Source organism: Mesoplodon mirus, assembly GCF_964341445.2.
Source record: "Mesoplodon mirus genome assembly, chromosome: 2".
NCBI lineage: Eukaryota > Metazoa > Chordata > Mammalia > Artiodactyla > Ziphiidae > Mesoplodon > Mesoplodon mirus.
In genome coordinates this window covers 110,143,340-110,163,661 of record NC_138977.1, presented here as the reverse complement: position 1 = coordinate 110,163,661, position 20,322 = coordinate 110,143,340, and the positions used below count along the sequence as shown (strand labels likewise).

Here is a 20,322-nt window from a genome sequence, read left to right as displayed (position 1 = left end):
TAAAAAGTACTGAGAAACAGAACCCTGTTATTGCCTTCTCAAGTTTTTAATTTATAAAGGGAGAGGGAACCAAATAAAATGTTTATAAGTCTGTGTGTGTATGTGTGTATGTGTCAATAGAACAACACAGGGTGAATCTATTTACCATGAAGTTGCAAATTTCTAAAGATTTCTTTTCTTTCTTTCTTTTTTTTTTTTTTTGCAATACGCGGGCCTCTCACTGTCGTGGCCTCTCCCATTGTAAAGCACAGGCTCCGGACACACAGGCTCAGCGGCCATGGCTCACGGGCCCAGCCGCTCCGCGGCATGTGGGATCTTCCCGGACCGGGGCACGAACCCGTGTCCCCTGCATCGGCAGGCGGACTCTCAACCACTGCGCCACCAGGGAAGCCCTAAAGATTTCTCTTCTGATGAAAGTGTACAAGCACAGTAAAGAATATAAGCTAAATCCAGTCTGAGCTTTTCAGATTGAAAAATGCTTGTATTTTCATGGAAAGTAACAAGAAACCATTCAGCCACTACTGTTGCCTTTACTGGTTTCTTTGTTAAACATTCAGCTATCTAGGAAGGCATTCAGGGCTAAGGGGTTCTTTTAGAATGAAAAATTTGGAAAGAAACAGAATAGAGAGAACTGGGCACTTAGGCTATCAAAGAGGCCATGGGGACTTGAAGGGCACGATGCATTTCAGAAATGGGAGTGAGGGAGGCTACCTGGGTCACAGCTCTATCTAGGACTATCTCAGCCAGGGACCCTTATATGTGCTTCACTATTTTAATACAGAGTTTAAAAAGCATACAGGATCTTGCCTGGTCACATCTCTTTTGGGCAGATTCTTTCTAATAGAACGCAGTATGGGTGGAGAAGCCACAGCCCTAGAGAGTCAGAACACTGTGCAAAGGGTGTAGTCTACTCAGGGCTGCTTCCTGTGCTCGTCCCGTAAATCCAGCCTGATTCTGATGTCTGCAATACTTTTTTACCTGGCTAATTCCTGGTGACCCTTCTATGTTACTAATATCTTCAATATCTGTCCACACACCTCAGAATCCATCTATATTATACACAAAAATGTTCGTATTCACAGTATAATAGTTAACAAGTATTCATTTTTGTGTCAAAAATGTGACACACAGAAACAAAGTTACATTTTGAAGTAGATACAAGTTTGATATGAAGAGTAACAAAATTAAGTGCTGAAATAAAATATTCAGAGAAAGACTGATATTAAGTCCTATCTTTGATGATGACACAAAACATCCATTTGTCTTATGTGAGTTTGAAATGGTGGCATTCTATGAGATTAATCAGAAATTTCTTTTTGAAAAGATAACTATTTTGGCTGAGAGAGGGAAGGAGTTGCTAGCGATCATATACACCATAAGAAATTTAGCAAGTGAGTAGTAGTTGAATAAAACTTAATGTATCCTCTTCCATAGACTATACCTGAACAAAGTTAGAAGTCATCAATTACTGACAAATTTTTCTGTATGCATTTCTTAAAACTCAGTCACAAAAATTAAAAAAGGTACAAGCTTTCACACTCTGCCCTTGATGGGCAGATGTGTTGTAACAAGGATTAATAAATTGCATTAACACAGGAGGCAGCAATATGCAGCTACATAAAGTATTCAGGCCAGTAAAGGTAAAAGCACCTGGGAGGGCTTCCCTGGTGGCGCAGTGGTTGAGAATCTGCCTGCTAATGCAGGGGACACGGGTTCGAGCCCTGGTCTGGGAGGATCCCACATGCTGCAGAGCAACTAGACCTGTGAGCCACAGCTACTGAGCCTGTGCGTCTGGAGCCTGTGCTCCACAACAACAGAGGCCGCGATGGTGAGAGGCCCACGCACCGCGATGAAGAGTGGCCCCTGCTTGCCACAACTAGAGAAAGCCCTTGCACAGAAACGAAGACCCAACACAACCATAAATAAAAATAAATAAATTAAAAAAAAAAAGGCACCTGGGACACCACAACCAGAGACACTGGTGTCCCTTGTACAGATACACGTTTGAAATACTGAGTATAAAAGATATGATGGAAGATTTATTTTTCCCCCTAGAAAACTGTACTTCTTCCATACAAGGAAGGAGTCACAATGACACTCTGGATGGGCACAGTCTTTTTGTGTACCTTTGTCTGGACGTCCACGTGTGCCCCCTGGTTTGCTAGGACTTCGGCCACATTCACTCTATCTTCTTGAGCAGCCAAATGGAGTGGGGTCAGGCCACTCTGCAAAAGATGAAAGTGGTCATCTTACAGGAGGGATGGAGGACACACAGGCGTGCTGGAGAAACAATTGAGGACTTCAAGAAGAGTAAGTCTACAATTTCTATGTTTAAAAAAATCTATGGAATAAGTTTATATACTAGCATGTGACAACACGGTTATCTGCAGGCTTAATGAAAAATTTCAAACATCCTCAAAAATGGAGGGAATGGGCTGAACCTCGTGTACTGATCACAGATGCAGCAATTATTAAGGTTTTCCTACGTTTGCTTCATCCAGCCCTACTTCCTGTTTGTTCTTTGCTTTGCGGAAGTATTTTAAAGCAAATCCCAGACATTATATCATTTTCCTCTTATGTACTTCAGTGTTCACTTTTTAAAAATAAGTCTCTTTACTTTTTTACAAAATTATGCAAGAATTCTAACACACTACCAATGCATTACTAGCTTTAGAAAAATTTATTAAAAGAAAAACTGTTTATAAATTGAATACTGACATATGATGATACCATTTTCTCCATTAAATATTAATACCCAAGGCTGACAAATGTTTCCTCTATGTTGCTTCTGGGTAGGAAAAATGGTCTGTGAAATGTAATATAAATGCTGTCTCATGAGAATGTAATATGAAGGCTATCTCATGAAAATTTCCAGGTCATTTAATGAGACTAGATACTTGAAATTGACTCTACCACAGAATGGACAGGCTCTGTGGTTATCCCAATGGCCAAGAAAAGAATCACTAAGACTGCACCCTGGTTTAAAAGTCCTCTGTAGCTGTATTTTTCATAAATAACATTTAAGAGAAAGTAAGCTGGTATAAGTGGGTCCAGATTCTTTTCTTTCATCCATTATGAGCACACAAGTTAATGTCTTGAGTTCTAACGGCCTTCTTTCTCCTCCTCCGCATCTGTGTAGCAAGGCCATCCACCTGTCCTATTTGTCAGAGGAAAGGCGTGAACCAAAAGCAGCATCAGGAAGGGCACAGAACCCTCGAGATGCTGAACAGTATTTATTTAGGGGTTGCTATTCCATCAAACTAATGACAGGACTCAGGAAGAGTCATTCACTCTTGACTTTCTTTTTTTTTTTTTTTTTTTTTTTGCGGTATGCGGGCCTCTCACTGTTGTGGCCTCCCCCGTTGCGGAGCACAGGCTCCGGATGCGCAGGCCCAGCGGCCATGGCTCACGGGCCCAGCCGCTCCGCGGCATATGGGATCCTCCCAGACCGGGGCACGAACCCGTATCCCCTGCATCGGCAGGCGGACTCTCAACCACTGCGCCACCAGGGAGGCCCCACTCTTGACTTTCTAATACTGTTTACAGACTTTTGGAAAGAAGCTCACCCAGACTGAATAAAAGAGGAAATAGGAAAAGGAGGACTGGTGCCTTCACTTGAAATCCAAGAAAAATAAGCCTGGGGCCGAAACTGGCACCACCCAAACACTGACATAATCATAGAACAATGTTCCACGTTCCACTTTAGAGGCAACAGATATTTGCAGCTGTAACATTCTGTAAAAGTGTCACAATCCCCTATTCTAAGTTTGAGACTTGCCAAACCTTCTGAAGAACTTTACTGAGTGGTTCTCAGCACAGCTGGGGGAATATACTGTGGCTGGTGCCCTACTTTCTCGCGTTCCCCCGTGGACATTCATGCTGCCCACTGAACCTTTGGCCTGGAGTCACCTCCAGCTTTCCTGGGCTTCCCTCTCTCTCCCCTGGTCTCGAAAAAGGCTTCACTGTTATTATTTACGTGCGAACCACCTACGTGCTCACTTCTGTCGAGAGCATCATAATCCTGCATTTAAACTCTTTTCTTGTCTGTATTCTTCAAACCACTGTGAGCTTCTTGAGGCATCTACTGTGCCTTTAATCCTTGTATAACCAGTCGAGTATCTAGCGTTTAATCCACCCACTAATCGACTGAGTCAGAGGAAAAAGCAAGCATCTTTTGGTAAAATAGTATAAATTAAATAAAGAAAAAATTATTTTTACATTCATGATTTAAAAAACAAAATGTGATGGTTAATACACCCCTGTGTGAGTTCAGAAGTTATCTATTAACCTTTTATAAAGGTTTTGAGCATGGCTCATTTTAAAAATGGCATGTATGGGGCACAGAGAGAATACCACCAACTTGGAATAGCAACAGCTCTGCTTTGTATTCTATTAGCTGTGTAAAGAAATATAGCTACTTGTGGTCTGCAAAATTCGTGTGGGAAAGTGGGAACGTCAAAAGCAAAATTGCATCAGATCAAACACTAGTACTTCGGCAGAAACTTAGGTTCGTGGGCTCTTTTTCTTAAAAATTCTGGGAACTGCTGGTGAATAGCAGGAAAAGAAATAAGTGAAAACAATAGGGCTTCCCTGGTGGCGCAGTGGTTGAGAGTCCGCCTGCCGATGCAGGGGACACGGGTTCGTGCCCCGATCCCGGAAGATCCCACATGCCGCGGAGCGGCTGGGCCCGCGAGCCATGGCCGCGGAGCCTGTGTGTCCGGAGCCTGTGCTCCGCAACGGGAGAGGCCACAGCAGTGAGAGGCCCGCGTACAGCAAAAAAAAAAAAAAAAAAAAAAAAAAAAAAACAATAAAGTGTTTGGTTCAATAATACTTTTCACGAAAGCTAAATCTTTCTTTTAATATTCATTGTTTAGCAAGGAAATAAAGTCTAGTGTGAAATGGGGAAGGGGGATGGGGAAGCGGGAAGGGGTGGAGAGAGAGTAACTGATGTTTAAAACTCTGGCAGCTTAGGAAAAATGGACCGAAAACCTGTCAGAGTCCTTATTGAATAGAGCTCTGCTGATTTTCTGTTTTCACACTGGAACTTATTTAATACTTGATACAGAAAATGACTACTGAGAAAGAAAGCAAAGGCTTACAAATGCCTTCTTATTAGACCATTTCTAGGTACTGTGAAGTTCTTGAAAGTTCCTTAAGTACAGTGTGCTAATGGGAATTTCCTTGGTGATATATTTGCTTATGTAGAGTTTGTTCAGGAAGGTGGCTGGACATTTCCAGGCTTCCTTGGTTTCCTATGTCTTTTGGTCCTCAGAATTCCCTTGGCTGATCTCCCTCTAGTCTACCAAAGTAGACACTGAGAAATTCTTTCTGAAGTGTTCTCAGCCTAATTTTTAAAAAAATGATTTTAAGGTGAATTCAAGGCTAAATATGTATATTGCCATTGGTTAGCTAAAGGAATTTAAAGGAAAAAAATGTTTATTACACAGTACTTTGGTGTCAAACCTATAGAAAATGTTCACCTGTTAACCAATTGTTCAGGTTTGTATTGTCTCTGGGAGAATTAATGAGATATAATATTCTGGGCTCCTAAGAAAATATACACTAATGGATGCCAGAATGTGCTTCAATTTGAGAAGGCCACGTCCTCCATCTCATTAAGACAGGTTGAATTTTGCAGCAAACTATTATAAGGCTGGTCTATATATTAGTATATGAACCTTAGAAATTCAACGGCTCAAACAAATCCTGATTATAATGACTATTTGAAATTGCTTCGTGATTCCTGTTAATGCTGAGGCATACATTCCAAAGGAATGTTTAAAAAGAAAGATACGAGAAAAGCAAATCAGTACACGAGAAAAAAGAATGAAAACTGTGTTTGGTTTGCAATGATCACAAAGGATTTTCAAGACACTAAAACTGAAAAGAGGTTTTCCTATTCTCTTACGTATGTCTTTTGGTTTATAGAATTTGTTAAATTACCACCTTGGGAAATCAGATTAGTGCAGAGTAAACTTTTCCCCAAACTGTGAAAAGTCTAAAATTAAGACAACTATTCTTTTTCTACTTAGAAGAAGGTGCTGAATGTTAGTTCATCTTCCTGACATCTGGGAAGTAAATACTGTTGTCTTTGTTTATTAGAGAATGAAACTGAGGCTCAGAGACGTCACATAACTTGTCCAATCAAGTTACACGTCGAGTAGGAGTCAGATTTAGGATTCATACCCAGGAAATTCAAAACCTCTGTGATTACAAAACACAGGCCACATATATTAAAATATTTAAACTACTTATTATTCATTGCCATAAAACTACTGCTATCTTGAAATTCTACTCCAATATCTGAGCTATGGCTGAGAAATGTCACAGGTGTGCCATCACCATCCTGTAGAGGAGAAGCTAAATAACAGGGAGTTTGGATTATCAGGAATTTGGGGACACTCTTGCAGGTTTTTTAAAATCTGAAGACTAAGGAATATCTGTCTTGTATTTTGGGCACATCTCAGACTCAGGTATTAATAAGCAGGTCAGCAAACCCAAATTCTCTGCTATAAACAGTGGAGGCAGTGACCTCCTTAACATGTCTCTGGGTAACTGTGGGCTGGACTTTCACAAAGCTCTTCACTAACCATGGGGATGTCGAATGTGAGGTCAGGGGAGTTTGAAGACTTCTGGGAACAGAGACTTAAAAAGTTCCCTGGCACTGCCAATTTACCTACAGAGACTAACCTTTTGATCTATGGAGTAAGACAGATACTCTAAATTTCTGTTATTAAAATGAACTCTCTGAAGGCAGACCTGTTTCCAGTTTCTTTTTGTAACCTAGGACTTAAAACTGGGACAGGCAGTAGGTATCCCCCAAATGTCTGTGGCAGAGATCAACTTACAACTTTTTATTTACAACCTACAACTTCTTATTTACTATGTTCTGGTTGCCCTTTGACTTTACATTATAACAAAACTTCACATTACTAGAACAATTTTGTGGACCTCATTTTTATGGCTCTATGTTACTCACCAGTATGACTTTGCAGTTATTGACTTAACATTCTCTTATTGTTTAAACAGATTTTTTTCAAGTTTTCCCTATGATAAATAACATTTTGGTACATACTTTTGTGCATACTACACTTTGCACTTTCTATTTGACCTGAATTTTTCATGACTTCTTAGTGATCTTTTGAAGGTGAGGTTTTGTTGCGCTGTATGCTTTGCAGAGGGAAAAAAAAAAAAGGTTACCTTATTGCTCAAGTTCACATTAGCATTTCTGCTGAGGAGCAGTGACACCATGTCCACATGTCCTTCCTGAGCTGCAAGATGGACAGAAGCAATTCCTTGCCGGGTAACTGCGTTTGCATCAGCACCATATTCCAGCAGAGTTGTTGCTATGTCCATCTGGTTCTTTTTGGCAGCAATGTGCAGTGGTGTATAACCATTCTGTCAACAGAAATCACTTGGTCACATGCCCAGTCACAAGATAAAAATGTGTGCAGTGCATTTTCAAATAGTATGCTTCCCTTTCTAGTGATTTTCTTTGATGGTTTAAAAAAATCATTAGCAAGTAAGCCAACACGGAGAAATCAAGAAGTGCTATTAACATAGTGCCCTCATATCTCCCACATCCCTAAATAGGGAAAACGTACTATAGAGAGTTTAATGCAAAAGAGTCAGGGTACCAGTGGTTTTACAAACGGATGGTACCACTCCCTAGCACAGGTAGTTGTGTTAGTAGGTGCTCAATAATTACTTGCCTTATATATCAGGAATGAGAGGAAACCCAACTAGGAAACAAACAAATGGTACCACCGGGGCAGGTTCCGAGCCATTATTCAACCTTTAAAATCCCTATACTAGCCTATTGCTTACAAGTTGAAATTTTTAATTTTCATGGTACTCAAGATACTGTAATCTACTCCCATTTGCCATTCTGATTGCCTCTTTTATGAAACTCCAGTCATGCTTCAGCTAGACTGGTCCCCAAACAACATATGGCTCATGTTTCTGTCTTGCCTTACTCTACCAAGAATGCTTTTCTCCAACATGCCCTTGGGACCAGCATCTTTCATTTGAAGGTTCAGCTCAAGGGTCACACCCCCATGAAGTGTTTTACCTCCCCTTCCACTCTTATACCTGCCCCTCACTTGGCTGACTCCAGTTAAAATCCCGGAGATGTTTAGTGGCACTCTTCTGCATATATCTGTCTCCTCCTACTAAAATGCAGATTTGTTAACGGCAAGTATTGTGCCACATTTGTCTTTGTATCTCTAGAGCCTGGCAATGACTGGCAAATCCTTAGATTTGGGTCAAGCTTACTAGAGCTTTCAGAACATTCTGGGATCCTTCTCTTGGTTGATTTCTGAGGCTCAGAGGTGGAAGGAACCAAAATTCCTTTGACAAATTGTTAATAAGCTGCTTCAGGAGCCCTCAGAGTCCTCTGTCCTAAGAAAAAAGGTCCCCTGCCTTAGGGAACCCTGTCCTGACTCACAGTCATTTAAGAGGAATGCAAGATTACATTTTGACATGGGCCTGAATCTAATTACATAAAAAATGCCAATGAAAAGCTAGAATTTTTTTTTTTTGGTATAGACAAGAGGATTTAGAGAAAGAAAATAGAAAGAAAAAAGAATAATTCGAGTTTATAAAATACAAATAGGATTTATATTTGGGAATATGATCCAAATCTGGACAACAGATCAGTCTCAATCTTTCCAAGCCATAAGGATGGGTCAGAAACAACTCAGAGGGCAGTGGGGGGCTACCGGTCGACCAGCCTACTGTAATTAACCTTCATGTTTATGTCAGTGGTATGTTCTACTGTGACAGCATTGCTCACTTGACAAACATTCTTTCTATAATTGATTCTAGAAGAATTAAGGCTGCTGGATATCAACTGAAGAAAGTGGAAATGCCACTTCCAGACTTCTGAAACCAGCCTCTGCCGAACAGGATGGGCCAGGGTAGAAGATTTTTAGTTTCGACTATTTTTCGACTATTTTTAGTTTCGACCTATTGCCATCTGGAAACCCCAGCTGACCTCAGAAGCATTTGGCCCTCTGCTCAGACACACCCTAAAGAGATCGTCTTCAGAGCCTAATGCAGATCTTTGGATTGAGCCCAACTCTACAGTGAGTGACAGGAGGGGGTGAGCTGTTTTACTACCATCCCCACCCCTGAATAAAAGGGAAAATTCACAAAGCAGTGCTAGGAAACCTGATTAGTCAAGACTCTTAACACGAGCTAATTAGAGTGGTAAAGGCAAGATAAAGTCAGAGCGCAGCTTCTAATCATGCATCTTATCAGTCAGTAACTTCTCAACCTCTAGAGGTAAGTCATTATCCCCTGAGATGTGACAATCCTCTTGATTACTTTTAATTCCACCAAGAAATCATTGATTCTTAAAAAACAGAGAAGCTCTGACATCTGTGTAATGCATGCCAATTCCAGACAAGTTACTCATTATTACTGAGGGGTTTATTCTGAGCTCCTTACCTGAGATACAAAGGAAAGTATAAAGCAAGGGAAAAACAATTTAGGGTATTATTTCAGAATGGCTAGTTCATCTCAGAAAGACTTAAGAGATATTTCGAATAATAAACAAGTAGTTTATCTTGAGACCTATAATAAAATTTTCTAAATTTCCTAACCTCTTTCTAATTTCTAGAAAGTTAATGGATTCTTACTTGCCATACTAAAGGAGACAGATACATTTATCAGAAGAGACATAAAATAGTGAGAGACTGCACTAGAGAATAATCTCAATCAATACTTTTTTCCTCTTGATGTAGAGGACAAAGTGCATGCCATGTGTCCTTTTGCATTTCAAGATTAAAAACAAGAGCAGATGTAATTTGAAATTATTAAAAGTAATATATTTACACTGTACTTTATATTTTTCCCCCAAACCTTCACAATCTCTACTGATCCATGCCAACAGATACTGTACAGCTTATGAAAGAGAAACCTGACAAATAGTAAGTTAAGGCTCACTAACCCTTCCACAAACTGTGCCCAGGTTATTCCTGAACTCAAGCCAATCCTCTTTCCAGCACAGTGTCCTGCCTCAGGAAATAGATCTGGCTAAAATGGATTAGAGAAGCCCATCTAGTCTTTCAGCACCCTCCTTCCTCTTCCATTAGCTAAAGTCACATCGTGTTTCTAGGGCACACGTGGGTAAGAAAATATGCCCGCAATTCTACAAAAGGGAAGAAAGGGCAACAAGAAAGCATCATGTATTCCAAGAAGCAATCATGTGAATAAGGAAGAGGTAGCATGGAAGGCACGGCTGTCTGTCATATCCACAGGCATGCTTAGCTCTGTTCAGTTTTTTTCCCTCCTTTCTCACCACTACCTGAATTCAGAAATGCTGTAGCCTCCCTAGAGGAAAGAAGGTTATTTGCCTACCCTATATCCATTCTCCTTCCTTCCTTAATAAAAGAACCTTTGGTGTTGTGCCCTGCTTAAAACTACATTTCCCAGCTTCCCTTGCAGAAAGAAGTGGCCAATGAGATGTAAGGAGAAATGGCTGGGTGGAGCTTCTGGCAATGCCCTGCTGTCGGACTTTCTTTCTTCTTCTTCCTCTTTTTTATTTTTATTTTTTAACGTTGTGTTTTCTCAATCCATCCTACTGGTGATTAGGGTACTTAATGCCACGTTATGAAGGCACATTTATCAGTCTGCTTTTCAAATATTACTCTTCTACCTTCTTCCAACCCACTGTTCTTCTTTTGCGATGTCCTATTCAGTTTAAAGAAATCAGAAAAAAATGACAAAACAAATTTAATTTTGTTTAAAAAAGTTTAGTCCCTATGAAAACCCATCCTACCTATATGTGACAGGCCCTCCAAGGGGGCCTGCCTGAACAGTAAGAGCTTCCCCTGTGGGCTACCTGCATCTGACTTTCTTTACTACCTGGCAGCCTGAGCGACAATAGCTGGAAGAAAGACCCCAAAAATCACAGGAAATTTTCTTTAGCACTCTGGAAACACTGAACCAGCAACAACACCTGCCTACCTCCAGACTGGTTATGACAAGAGAAAAAATAGAACCTCATCAGTTTAATCCACCGTAGCTAGGTCTTTTTTCTACCAGGTGAACCAAACCCTAACTGATAGAACTGGCCTCGCTCATGAGCAAAGTCTAGAAAAAGCTCCTGACCAGGACCACGGCCTCAGAAAGTGGGGGTGGTTGGACATATGTCAGACATGGCATACAGAGACTCTTACGGAGCTCTTATGGAGGCAACTGCGCTATGGGAATGAGAATGAATGTCCTCTTAGAAAAGCCTGTGTTCAATTGACTGTAAAAGATATGCTGAAGGCCAAAGGGCTGTTAAAGAACTGCTTTTTGACTCTTTGTCAAAGATGTTTTGCAGATAGGGAACCGTGAAGTCTTGTTGGACAAATACGAAGCTGAAAATCAACTACAAATATATCAACTATTGGCCTTTTTCAGAGTTATTTGTGGATGAAAAGGTGGATTGGACTCATTTTGTTTCACTTATTTATGACTTTTGTCAATTCTAAACTACTTAGCACTAGTTATGACAAAATCATTACTCTCATGTGAGGAATGAATAGTTCACTTATTATTTACTGGTTGCCTGCCATGAACCTGAGGATATTTATAACGTAAGAAAAGTGGCCCAGGCTTAAAGGGATATGAAAATAAACTAATAAAATGGACAACTATTAAATTTCATTGTAAATTTTTCTCATTTTAAAACTTGTACTAAAATACACATTACATAAAACTTACCATTTAAGTGTACAGTCAATGGCATGAAGTACATTCACAATGTTCTCTGTTCATTACCACCATCCACCTCTAAACTGAAACTCTACCTATTCAACACTAACTCCCCATTCTTTCCTTCCCTCAGCCCCTGGCAACCAGCATCCTACATTGTGTCTCCACATGAAATCATACAGTATTTGTCCTTTGATAGGCCGGGCTTATTTCATTCAGCATAGTATCTCTGAGGTTCATTCATGTCATAGCATGTGTCAGAATTCCCTTCCTTCTTAAGACTGAATAATATTCCATTGCATGTATAGACTACATTTGCTTTACCCATTCATGCTTCCATGGACACTTGGGTTGCTTCTACACTTTGGCTATTGTGAATAATGCTGCTATTCATTTTTTTTTTAAATAAAGTTTTTTTCAAAAGTCAAGGGATGGCTTTATGATAGAAAGAATGTCAGGGCTAGAAATTATGGGAAAAAGCTGCTCTTAGATGAAAAGCAAGTTTGGGGGCTTGATTTTGAATTGTAGATTTCACTGGGTACAATTCTGAAGACGATGGGGCAGGAGATGATGGAGAAATACAGGAAAAAAGATTCTGAAGAGAAATAGCTTTCAAAGATCACATACTCTCTAAATGGAGAAAGTACCTGAAAACTTTATCTCTGAAAGTATCCAAAGTAATTTAGAATAGCCCAAATTCTTTGATTTGTGTGTATAAGAGATTTGCTCTAAACACTAAGTTTAAAGGAGAACACTATAGCTGCCCCCAAATGGAAGAGCTAAACAAATATAAAAAGCCGGAGGGATGCTAAAAGTTCCTTCAACCAACAGTATTTAGGAAAAGAATGGGATAGCATTTAGATTGTGCTCTGTATCATTCCAGTGCTCTCTGATCATAGCTACCTGCTCAACAATAGCGAACTCATTAAACCAACAGCACTATGCTAACCTATCTTTAAATAAACTTTATGATTTGCTTCTCAAGTCAGAATACCAGAGTCATAAGAAAGCCATTCACTCTAAGTATCTCTTTTCTGAGAAATCTCTGTTATCTACCAGTCAAAAATGACCTAACGGGGCTTCCCTGGTGGCGCAGTGGTTGAGAGTCCGCCTGCCGATGCAGGGGACGCGGGTTCGTGCCCCGGTCTGGGAAGATCCCACGTGCCGTGGAGTGGCTGGGCCCGTGAGCCATGGTTGCTGAGCCTGCGCGTCCGGAGCCTGTGCTCCGCAACGGGAGAGGCCACAACAGTGAGAGGCCCGCGTACCGCAAAAAAAAAAAAAAAAAAGACCTAACAATAAGAATAAGATTCTCCTACTGTATAGCACAGGGAATTATAGTCTATATGCTGTGATGAACCATAATAGAAAAGAATATGAAAAGGAATGTATATATCTGTATAACTGATTCACTTTGCTGTACAGCAGAAATTAACATGACATTGTAAATCAACTATACTTCAATAAAATAAATTAAAAAAAAAGAATAAAGATTCTCCTTAGCAATAATAACAACACATGAGCAAAACCTCTCAACTTATTAAGCACACATAAACCACTTGAAGGCAATGTTTTATGGCCAGGAAAATGTAACACATATTTTATAACTTTGACAAATGAGAACTTTCTTACTCCCTCTGGCTGTCTTATGTTTTTAGTCTGGCTAAAGAGGACTTCAACTTTTTTTCCTGGATTTTCCTCAGGCTCCAGGATGTCCTGGATTTTCAAGGAATATCAATGGACAAGTAAATATTTATTGAGCATCCACCACAGGAGTTGACTAAATAGCTGAAGGCACAGATTTCCTAAGGCACTTATATTTCCATGATCTTTAAGTGATGCCTAAACTAGGAGGGTGATACAGATGAAGCCAAAGTAAATATACATATAGAGACTGCCCGTCAGTCTCCTCATGCTATCAAATTATAGGTACCTTTGCAGCCGCGTGGGGCGAGGCTCCTTGGTCCAGAAGCAGAAGGGCCACTTTCTGATTATCGTAATGTGCAGCTACATGCAGTGGAGTTAGCCCGCTCTGAAAACACGTGCAGAAACAACAACCAGTGTCAAAGTGCCTTAATGTCAGAGGCCTAGATTTAGGAGATGGGACTAGATTGGATACAACACACAGTGTAGTTTACATTCCAGTTTCCACAACACTTGGACCCCAGCTTTCACCTCCTATTTCTCAGTCATCTTCATCCTATGAGACTTAAATATGGATTAGTTATAATTTAGGTGGCTGTTGGTGAATGTTAGCAAGTGCTTGTTTTTTGTTATCATGGGAGTGGCCTGTTACAAGTTGGCCGATGACCCCATACCTTCCCAGCAGCATCTGGAGATGCACTTTTCTGTAGCAGGAGACTGGCTACTTCAAGCTTCCCATATTTTGCTGCCACATGAAGAGGAGTAAATCCTTTCTGAAAAGATAAACATAAAAATAATGAATAATAGAAATGATACAAAGGCATCACTTTTCTAGAACTGAGGCATTATTCTAATGGTGAAGAACAGTTAAGCCTGTATTTAAGGACCAAGGCTGGTAGATAACAGTTAAAGAGTCCCCTTTTCAACAAAGATGAGCAGCATATTTAATCTTTCTCTTTCTGTTGGCTTGGCCACAAGACACTCATCCTGGGACTAGTCAGGTATCTGACAAGGATGAAGTTGGAAAGCTGGATCTGGGGCTTATTCTAGGGTCATTTGGGGATTTCACATTGTGGGAAGAATAGGTTATAGGGTCCAGGCCCAATTTGGATTTGGAGGGCTTAGAAAAATCTAGGACAAGTCTGGACCTCCCATAACCTCCCACATCACCAGATTGGAGCCTTTCTCTTCCCCTTTCTTTACTGCCACACGTATACACACATCTGTATGTATGACCCAGTCCTAAGGGGTAGGAGTCAGAGATTCTTACACTTTAGCCACCACAGGTGAACTGAACAATAACACAGGGTTCTATCTCAATAAATAGGTGAGAGTTGGATACTGAGAGTTGAGCAGCTCCTTCTTCTTGCTTCCAACTCTTACAAGGATCTGGGTATCAACCGGTCAGTCACCATGCACAGGTAGGGCCCCAAGCACAAGGCAGGGATTAGAGGGTCGTCAACATATTTGACTCCATGGCAGTTAGAGTCAGTGGGCAGCTCGTATGGTGGAAAGGCCGGGACACTCAAAACCCCATCACCCATTCCTCTGTTTCACATGTTAAATGAGATCCAGGAACTTGCATGTCTACTGAAGAGCCTAAAGAATCACAGGGGGTGAATTTGGAGAAAGTCATCATTGGTTCAGATAGTTTTCCAAGTATTTGTAATCACTGTAATTATCTTCTGCATTGATGACACATTAATGCTTCTTCTCTGCGTCTAAAAAAGGGTGTAACACCAATTTCTAGCTTTCTAAGACATGCCATGGGCCAATTCATCCTGCTATCACACTTGCTAGCTTATGTAGGATCGAAGAAAAATGAGCTCTAAATTTTGCATTCTGCACTTGAAAAGCAACTGTGTGGTGGGTTATTACTGTAAGGCATCAGAGCTGAGATTAAAAAAAAAAACCAAAACCTATAAATCAGAAAAGAAAACAACAAGAACAAAAAAAGCAGCAACAACAAACCAAGAAAAATCCACCTCCTGCTTTGAAAGTATTATAAAAGCATTAACCAACTGAGCTTTGATAATGTGGTTTGTATACCTGGCCTCAGCAACAGAAATCTGTGGCTGTGTTTTTAAAGCACCCTTTAAATCTATCAAATAACTTGCAAGAAATATCTGACTCCAGACATCAATAAGGTTTCATTAGAAGATAATGTACTGAGAAATGTAAGACATACACACACACCAAATCACCTTGTCCCATCCCAGGGCTTTGCTGGCCATGTTAATCCTGGGATCCAAGTATAGTTGCTGTTGTACAGCTTTTGTACCTATTACCATGCAGGAAACTGTAAAGAGAGTGTTTTTTTGGGGGACACAGCAGGATTCTAAGACTGGCTTTCATACCTTTGTTGTTATAGATAAAGATGCGCCATGATCCAAAAGGAATGCGGCTACGTCCTCATGCCCCTCTCGGGCTGCAAGGTGGAGTGGGGTGTACCCAGAAGTCGTGGCTGCATTTGGAGATGCTCCTTGCTGTAACAGCTGTTGTACTATATCTGCTTTCCCCAGTCGGGCAGAAATGTGGAGTGGGGTTTGGTCATCCTATAGGACAAGGTAAAAATTCAGGGCTGATGAGCTGAGAAAACAATGGTGCCACTGTGAAAAATACAGGAAACGTCACTGCTTGGTATCAGAGGCTACATTCAACTCTTTGATTCAATACTAAAAAGAACCTCATTTATCTTTTTCTTTAAGTTTCAGAAAGGTGGGGATGGCAGATCTAAGCACCTTAGACACCCTTTGAGTAACCTATTAGCGTGAGAATTGTGAAAGGCAGTTCCATCTAGAAATTATCCCCACTCTCTCCTGCTATACTTTAGCAATTTTTAAACCTCTGATGACTCATTTGAATGAATTATTTTATTGGTGCTGCCTTCCCACGGTCAAAAGTGGGAGGAGGGGAGAGGGCAGTATAGGATGGTTGAGGAAGGTTCCCAGCTAAGATGGGGGCTGACAGCCAGCCCATCCTCTGCTTGCCGAGCTGTCATCAGGATGCATCTGCCTGGAGTGGAAGGCACCTTATTACGGTTCACCCAAGGACACAAGGCACTCCGAAGTCCTGCACCCTGAGGGCCTTACCCCCCGTTGGAGGGGTATCTTTTCCTTGTTTGCCCAAAGATGCCCTCTGGAGAGAAATCCCCTACCGGGATGTGAAAAAGTCCAGGTAAATACTTTATGTAGGGCAAGCAGAGAGAAGAGGCTGGAGCACAGGGCACTGCTATGCAAAGGTAAGTAAGGTGACGGTCAAGATCAAAGCAAGAGGGTCTATGTAACTAGTAGGAAGTGTGAGAAGTTAGGGGAGATGCCACAAGGAAGAAGAGAAACACTGAAAATAGAGAGAGATCGTTGCCAAAGAAAAATCTCATACAACTCTGCTACTGCTTCCACCACCACTGGACGTCAACTGCGCGTGTGCACGCCCCAGGCTCTGTTCCAGGTACTCTACCTGCATTAATTCATTCATCATTACAGCAATCCTATCTATTACAACTGTCATTATTCCCATTTCCTACATGAGGAAACTAGAGAAGGGAATGTGGCACGGAGATGTTAGTTAACCTGCCCAGGGTTACTCAGGTAGTACATCATGGACAAAGATTCGAACCCAGGCAGTCTGGCTGTGTAAGTCAGGCTCTTAACAATGATACATACTATCTCTTTAATGAGATAACTATACATCTTATGGTCAATTTCAGCTTGTGGGTGAAACCACTTCCTAGACGAAATGCTTCATATGTAACAACACTCAAAAATGTGAGGTTTCCTATAATGGTAGAGTACAGCCTCTCTTAACCAATCTACTTAACTGATTAACCAACATCCTCTAGATCAGGGGTCAGAACAGTAAAATTCAGGGGCCAAATCCAGCTGCCACCTGTGTTTGTAAATAAAGTTTTATTGGAACACAGTCATGTCCATTTGCTGAAGTATTAAATTATGTACTATTGCTGTTTTCACTCTGTAACAACAGAGTTGAGAGTTTGTGGACAAAGACTGTATCCTGTGAAGCCTAAAATATTTATGATCAGGCCCTTTACAGAAAAAGTTTGCTGAGCTTTGTTTCTAGGTCCTCTGTAAAATCTACCAGCTGGCACCACGATAGGCCGGACACTTAAGTTTATAGTCTGCTGACTAGAATGTTACCACTACCTTTGTACCTACCTGTGGATTTTATGTTTACAAAGACCTAGTTGTGTTTGTTCCCACACTAGTGTGTTTATACTAGTACTTGTCTAATTTGTACTATATTTACACTAATTATATAATTATGTGATATGTTAAGAGGTAAAATATGAGTACGAAAGGAAAGGCTTTAAGAACACTAACTTAAAAGCCTTGGAGAGCCTTGGTAGACGTTGATTAAAAACCAACTATGGGACTTCCCTGGTGGTCCAGTGGTTAAGACTCCATGCTTCCAATGCAGGGGGCACAAGTTCAATCCCTGGTTGGGGAAGTTCTGCATGCCACACAGCCAAAAAAGGAAAAAAAGACAAAGAAAACCCCCCCAAACCCAACTATGGTCAAACTACATATGGGTAGGAGAGCTGAATAGACTGGGGGAAAATTATAAAAGTTGAGAAATATCCTGTACTCAAACTGCTTTGCAAATGCCTCAGTTTTCTCTTCATTTAACCGTGAACTAGAAACTACAAAGTATGTAATTAAATGACAAATAAATGAATATTTGTATATTGAAGGGCTAAAATTAAATGGTTGAGGTATTTACATATCTATTTGCAATTCTTGACCTAAACTGCCATTTAAAAAAAACAAATTGGTAAATTATAGTTTATTCATGCACTGAAAAAAAATCATTAAAAAAAGCTAAACATCAATAAATAAGCAAACAACAAATTTTAAACTGCCATTTTGATAACCAGACCAACTACCATCAAGACAGTGACAGATAGTGAGTTTCTTCTGGAGGGTAAATGCCAGGCAGAGAATGACGCATTCAAACTCAGCCCTTGGACTTCCCCAGCTGTCCAGTGGTTAAGGCTCCACCTTCCAATGCAGGGAGTGTGGGTTCGATCCCTGGTCTGGGAACTAAGATCCCACATGCCGCAAGGTGCGGCCAAAAACAAACAAACAAACTCATCCCTGATGTTCTTCTACATTCTATGTTCCATGAACAACTCTGACAAAGTCTCAGGGTTTATGGTTTCACAACTTGCAGAGAAAAAGTTCAAACTCCCTTTTTCCTTTTGTGGCTCTGACAGCTGACATCTAGGTCAACCAAAAGAACTCAATTATGCTTCCAAACTGTGCTTGTTTTAGAAGCTTTGTGCATGAGCCCTTCTCCATAGAGTGCAAACTCTGAGCCAATTCTAGGTTTGTTTCCTAAGCCATTAGGGATGAGCAATGTGCCAAGGACACAAAGTTCTTGTTCAATTTCATTTTGTTAAATAATTGAGTAGATACACATACAGGGAGAGGATGTTTTCAATATCCCTTGGGTAGAGACTTTTGTCATTGGTGGTGGTTCATTACTTGAAAAGAGTGATCCTGGAAGAAAGCATGCCTATGTTTAAAGGTTTTATTAAAATCATTTCTTCTCTCGGCAGCAAACACTTCCATGCTCGGCACATACCTTAGCTTTAGCTTCTACCTGAGCGCCGTCTTGCACCAGATACCGCACGACTTCGGCCTGGCCGGACCGAGCTGCCATGTGCAGTGCTGTTTCTCCTCTCTGGGGAACAGGAGCCAAGGTAACTTAACGGCAGCTCTAAAGAAGACTGGCCTATTTTCTTTGCATAAAGTTGATGATGGAGGGTTTTTTTTTTTTTTTAAATAAAAAGTAGTTCCAAGCACTTCCTTATTGAAAATAGGAAAGATAGGAAATGAAATACACAAGAATTTCCCAGGAACCTGGTCCATGATGGAAGACATCAGTGTAAGCCCAGAGAGCAAGGCAGGATCAGAAGCCACGCTCAATAATCTACAATGTAGCCTCACTGGGGGTTCAAAGGCAAATGCTATGGAGCCAAGCAGGAGGGTAGGTGAGTGAAGAGGGAAGATGGAGAGTGCTCCTGGAGACAGACCAGGCCTTATCCTGGCTGAGGGAGGCGCTGCTAGCTGGCGTCAGCAGGCTACTTCAGTAACTCTTTGGGATGCCAGCTGTATCATGACATACCTTCCTATTTTTCAAAAAAGCGGCAGTCTGGATATTTGTGTATATTTCTTGAATGCTGGTCAAAAAATCAGAGTTCAAAACAAAAGAAAACCAAAAATGCTGCACAGGCAACACAAAACACACCTAAGGGCCAGACCTGGCTTGCCCTTGGTTTGCATTTCCTGCTTTATCTCAACAGGTCATTATCCTTTTGGGCATTATCCCAAGGGGTTATTTTCTTTGCCACTGGACTTCCCCCGCCTCTGCTGCTTTTCACCAAATGGACTTTCATTCAGATGATCTTTTCATTTACTTAATAATAAAAAAAGGAAAACAACATAGAAAACACATATGGATTGAAATGTAAAAAAGTAATAAAAATCAAATATATTCTCCCCCACACAAGTGATGCCCACCTTTATTTTTTATTTTTATTTTTAAAATTATATATTTATTTATTTATTTTTGGCTGCGTTGGGTCTTCGTTGCTGTGCACAGGCTTTCTCTAGGTGTGGTGAGCAGAGGCTACTCTTTGTTGCCGTGCGCGGGCTTCTCATTGTGGTGGCTTCTCTTGTTGTGGAGCATGGGCTCTAGGCACGCGGGCTTCAGTAGCTGTGGTGCACGGGTTTCAGTAGTTGTGGCTCGTGGGCTCTAGAGCACAGGCCCAGTAGTTGTGGCGCACAGGCTTAGTTGCTCCGTGGCACGTGGGATCTTCCCGGACCAGGGCTCAAACCCATCTCCCCTGCATTGGCAGGCGGATTCTTAACCACTGCGCCACCAGGGAAGTCCCAGTGCCCACCTTTAAATTACTTTTTATAGATATTGCTTTGCTTTATAGGACATCTACCT

The 20,322-nt window shown here is 41.0% G+C and overlaps 1 protein-coding gene across 1 annotated transcript in view; it reads right to left on the bottom strand.

Moving 5' to 3' along the window:
- Window positions 1–20,322, bottom strand: part of ANK3 (ankyrin 3) — a 337,518-nt gene that overhangs the window by 132,202 nt on the left and 184,994 nt on the right. Inside the window, exons 13-18 of the mRNA XM_082643157.1 lie at window positions 18,952–19,050; window positions 15,705–15,902; window positions 14,022–14,120; window positions 13,637–13,735; window positions 7,201–7,398; window positions 2,127–2,225 (exon numbers count right to left, since the gene is read on the bottom strand). Of these exons, the coding sequence (XP_082499283.1) occupies window positions 2,127–2,225; window positions 7,201–7,398; window positions 13,637–13,735; window positions 14,022–14,120; window positions 15,705–15,902; window positions 18,952–19,050 (792 nt within the window). The remainder of the gene's footprint in view (window positions 1–2,126; window positions 2,226–7,200; window positions 7,399–13,636; window positions 13,736–14,021; window positions 14,121–15,704; window positions 15,903–18,951; window positions 19,051–20,322) is intronic.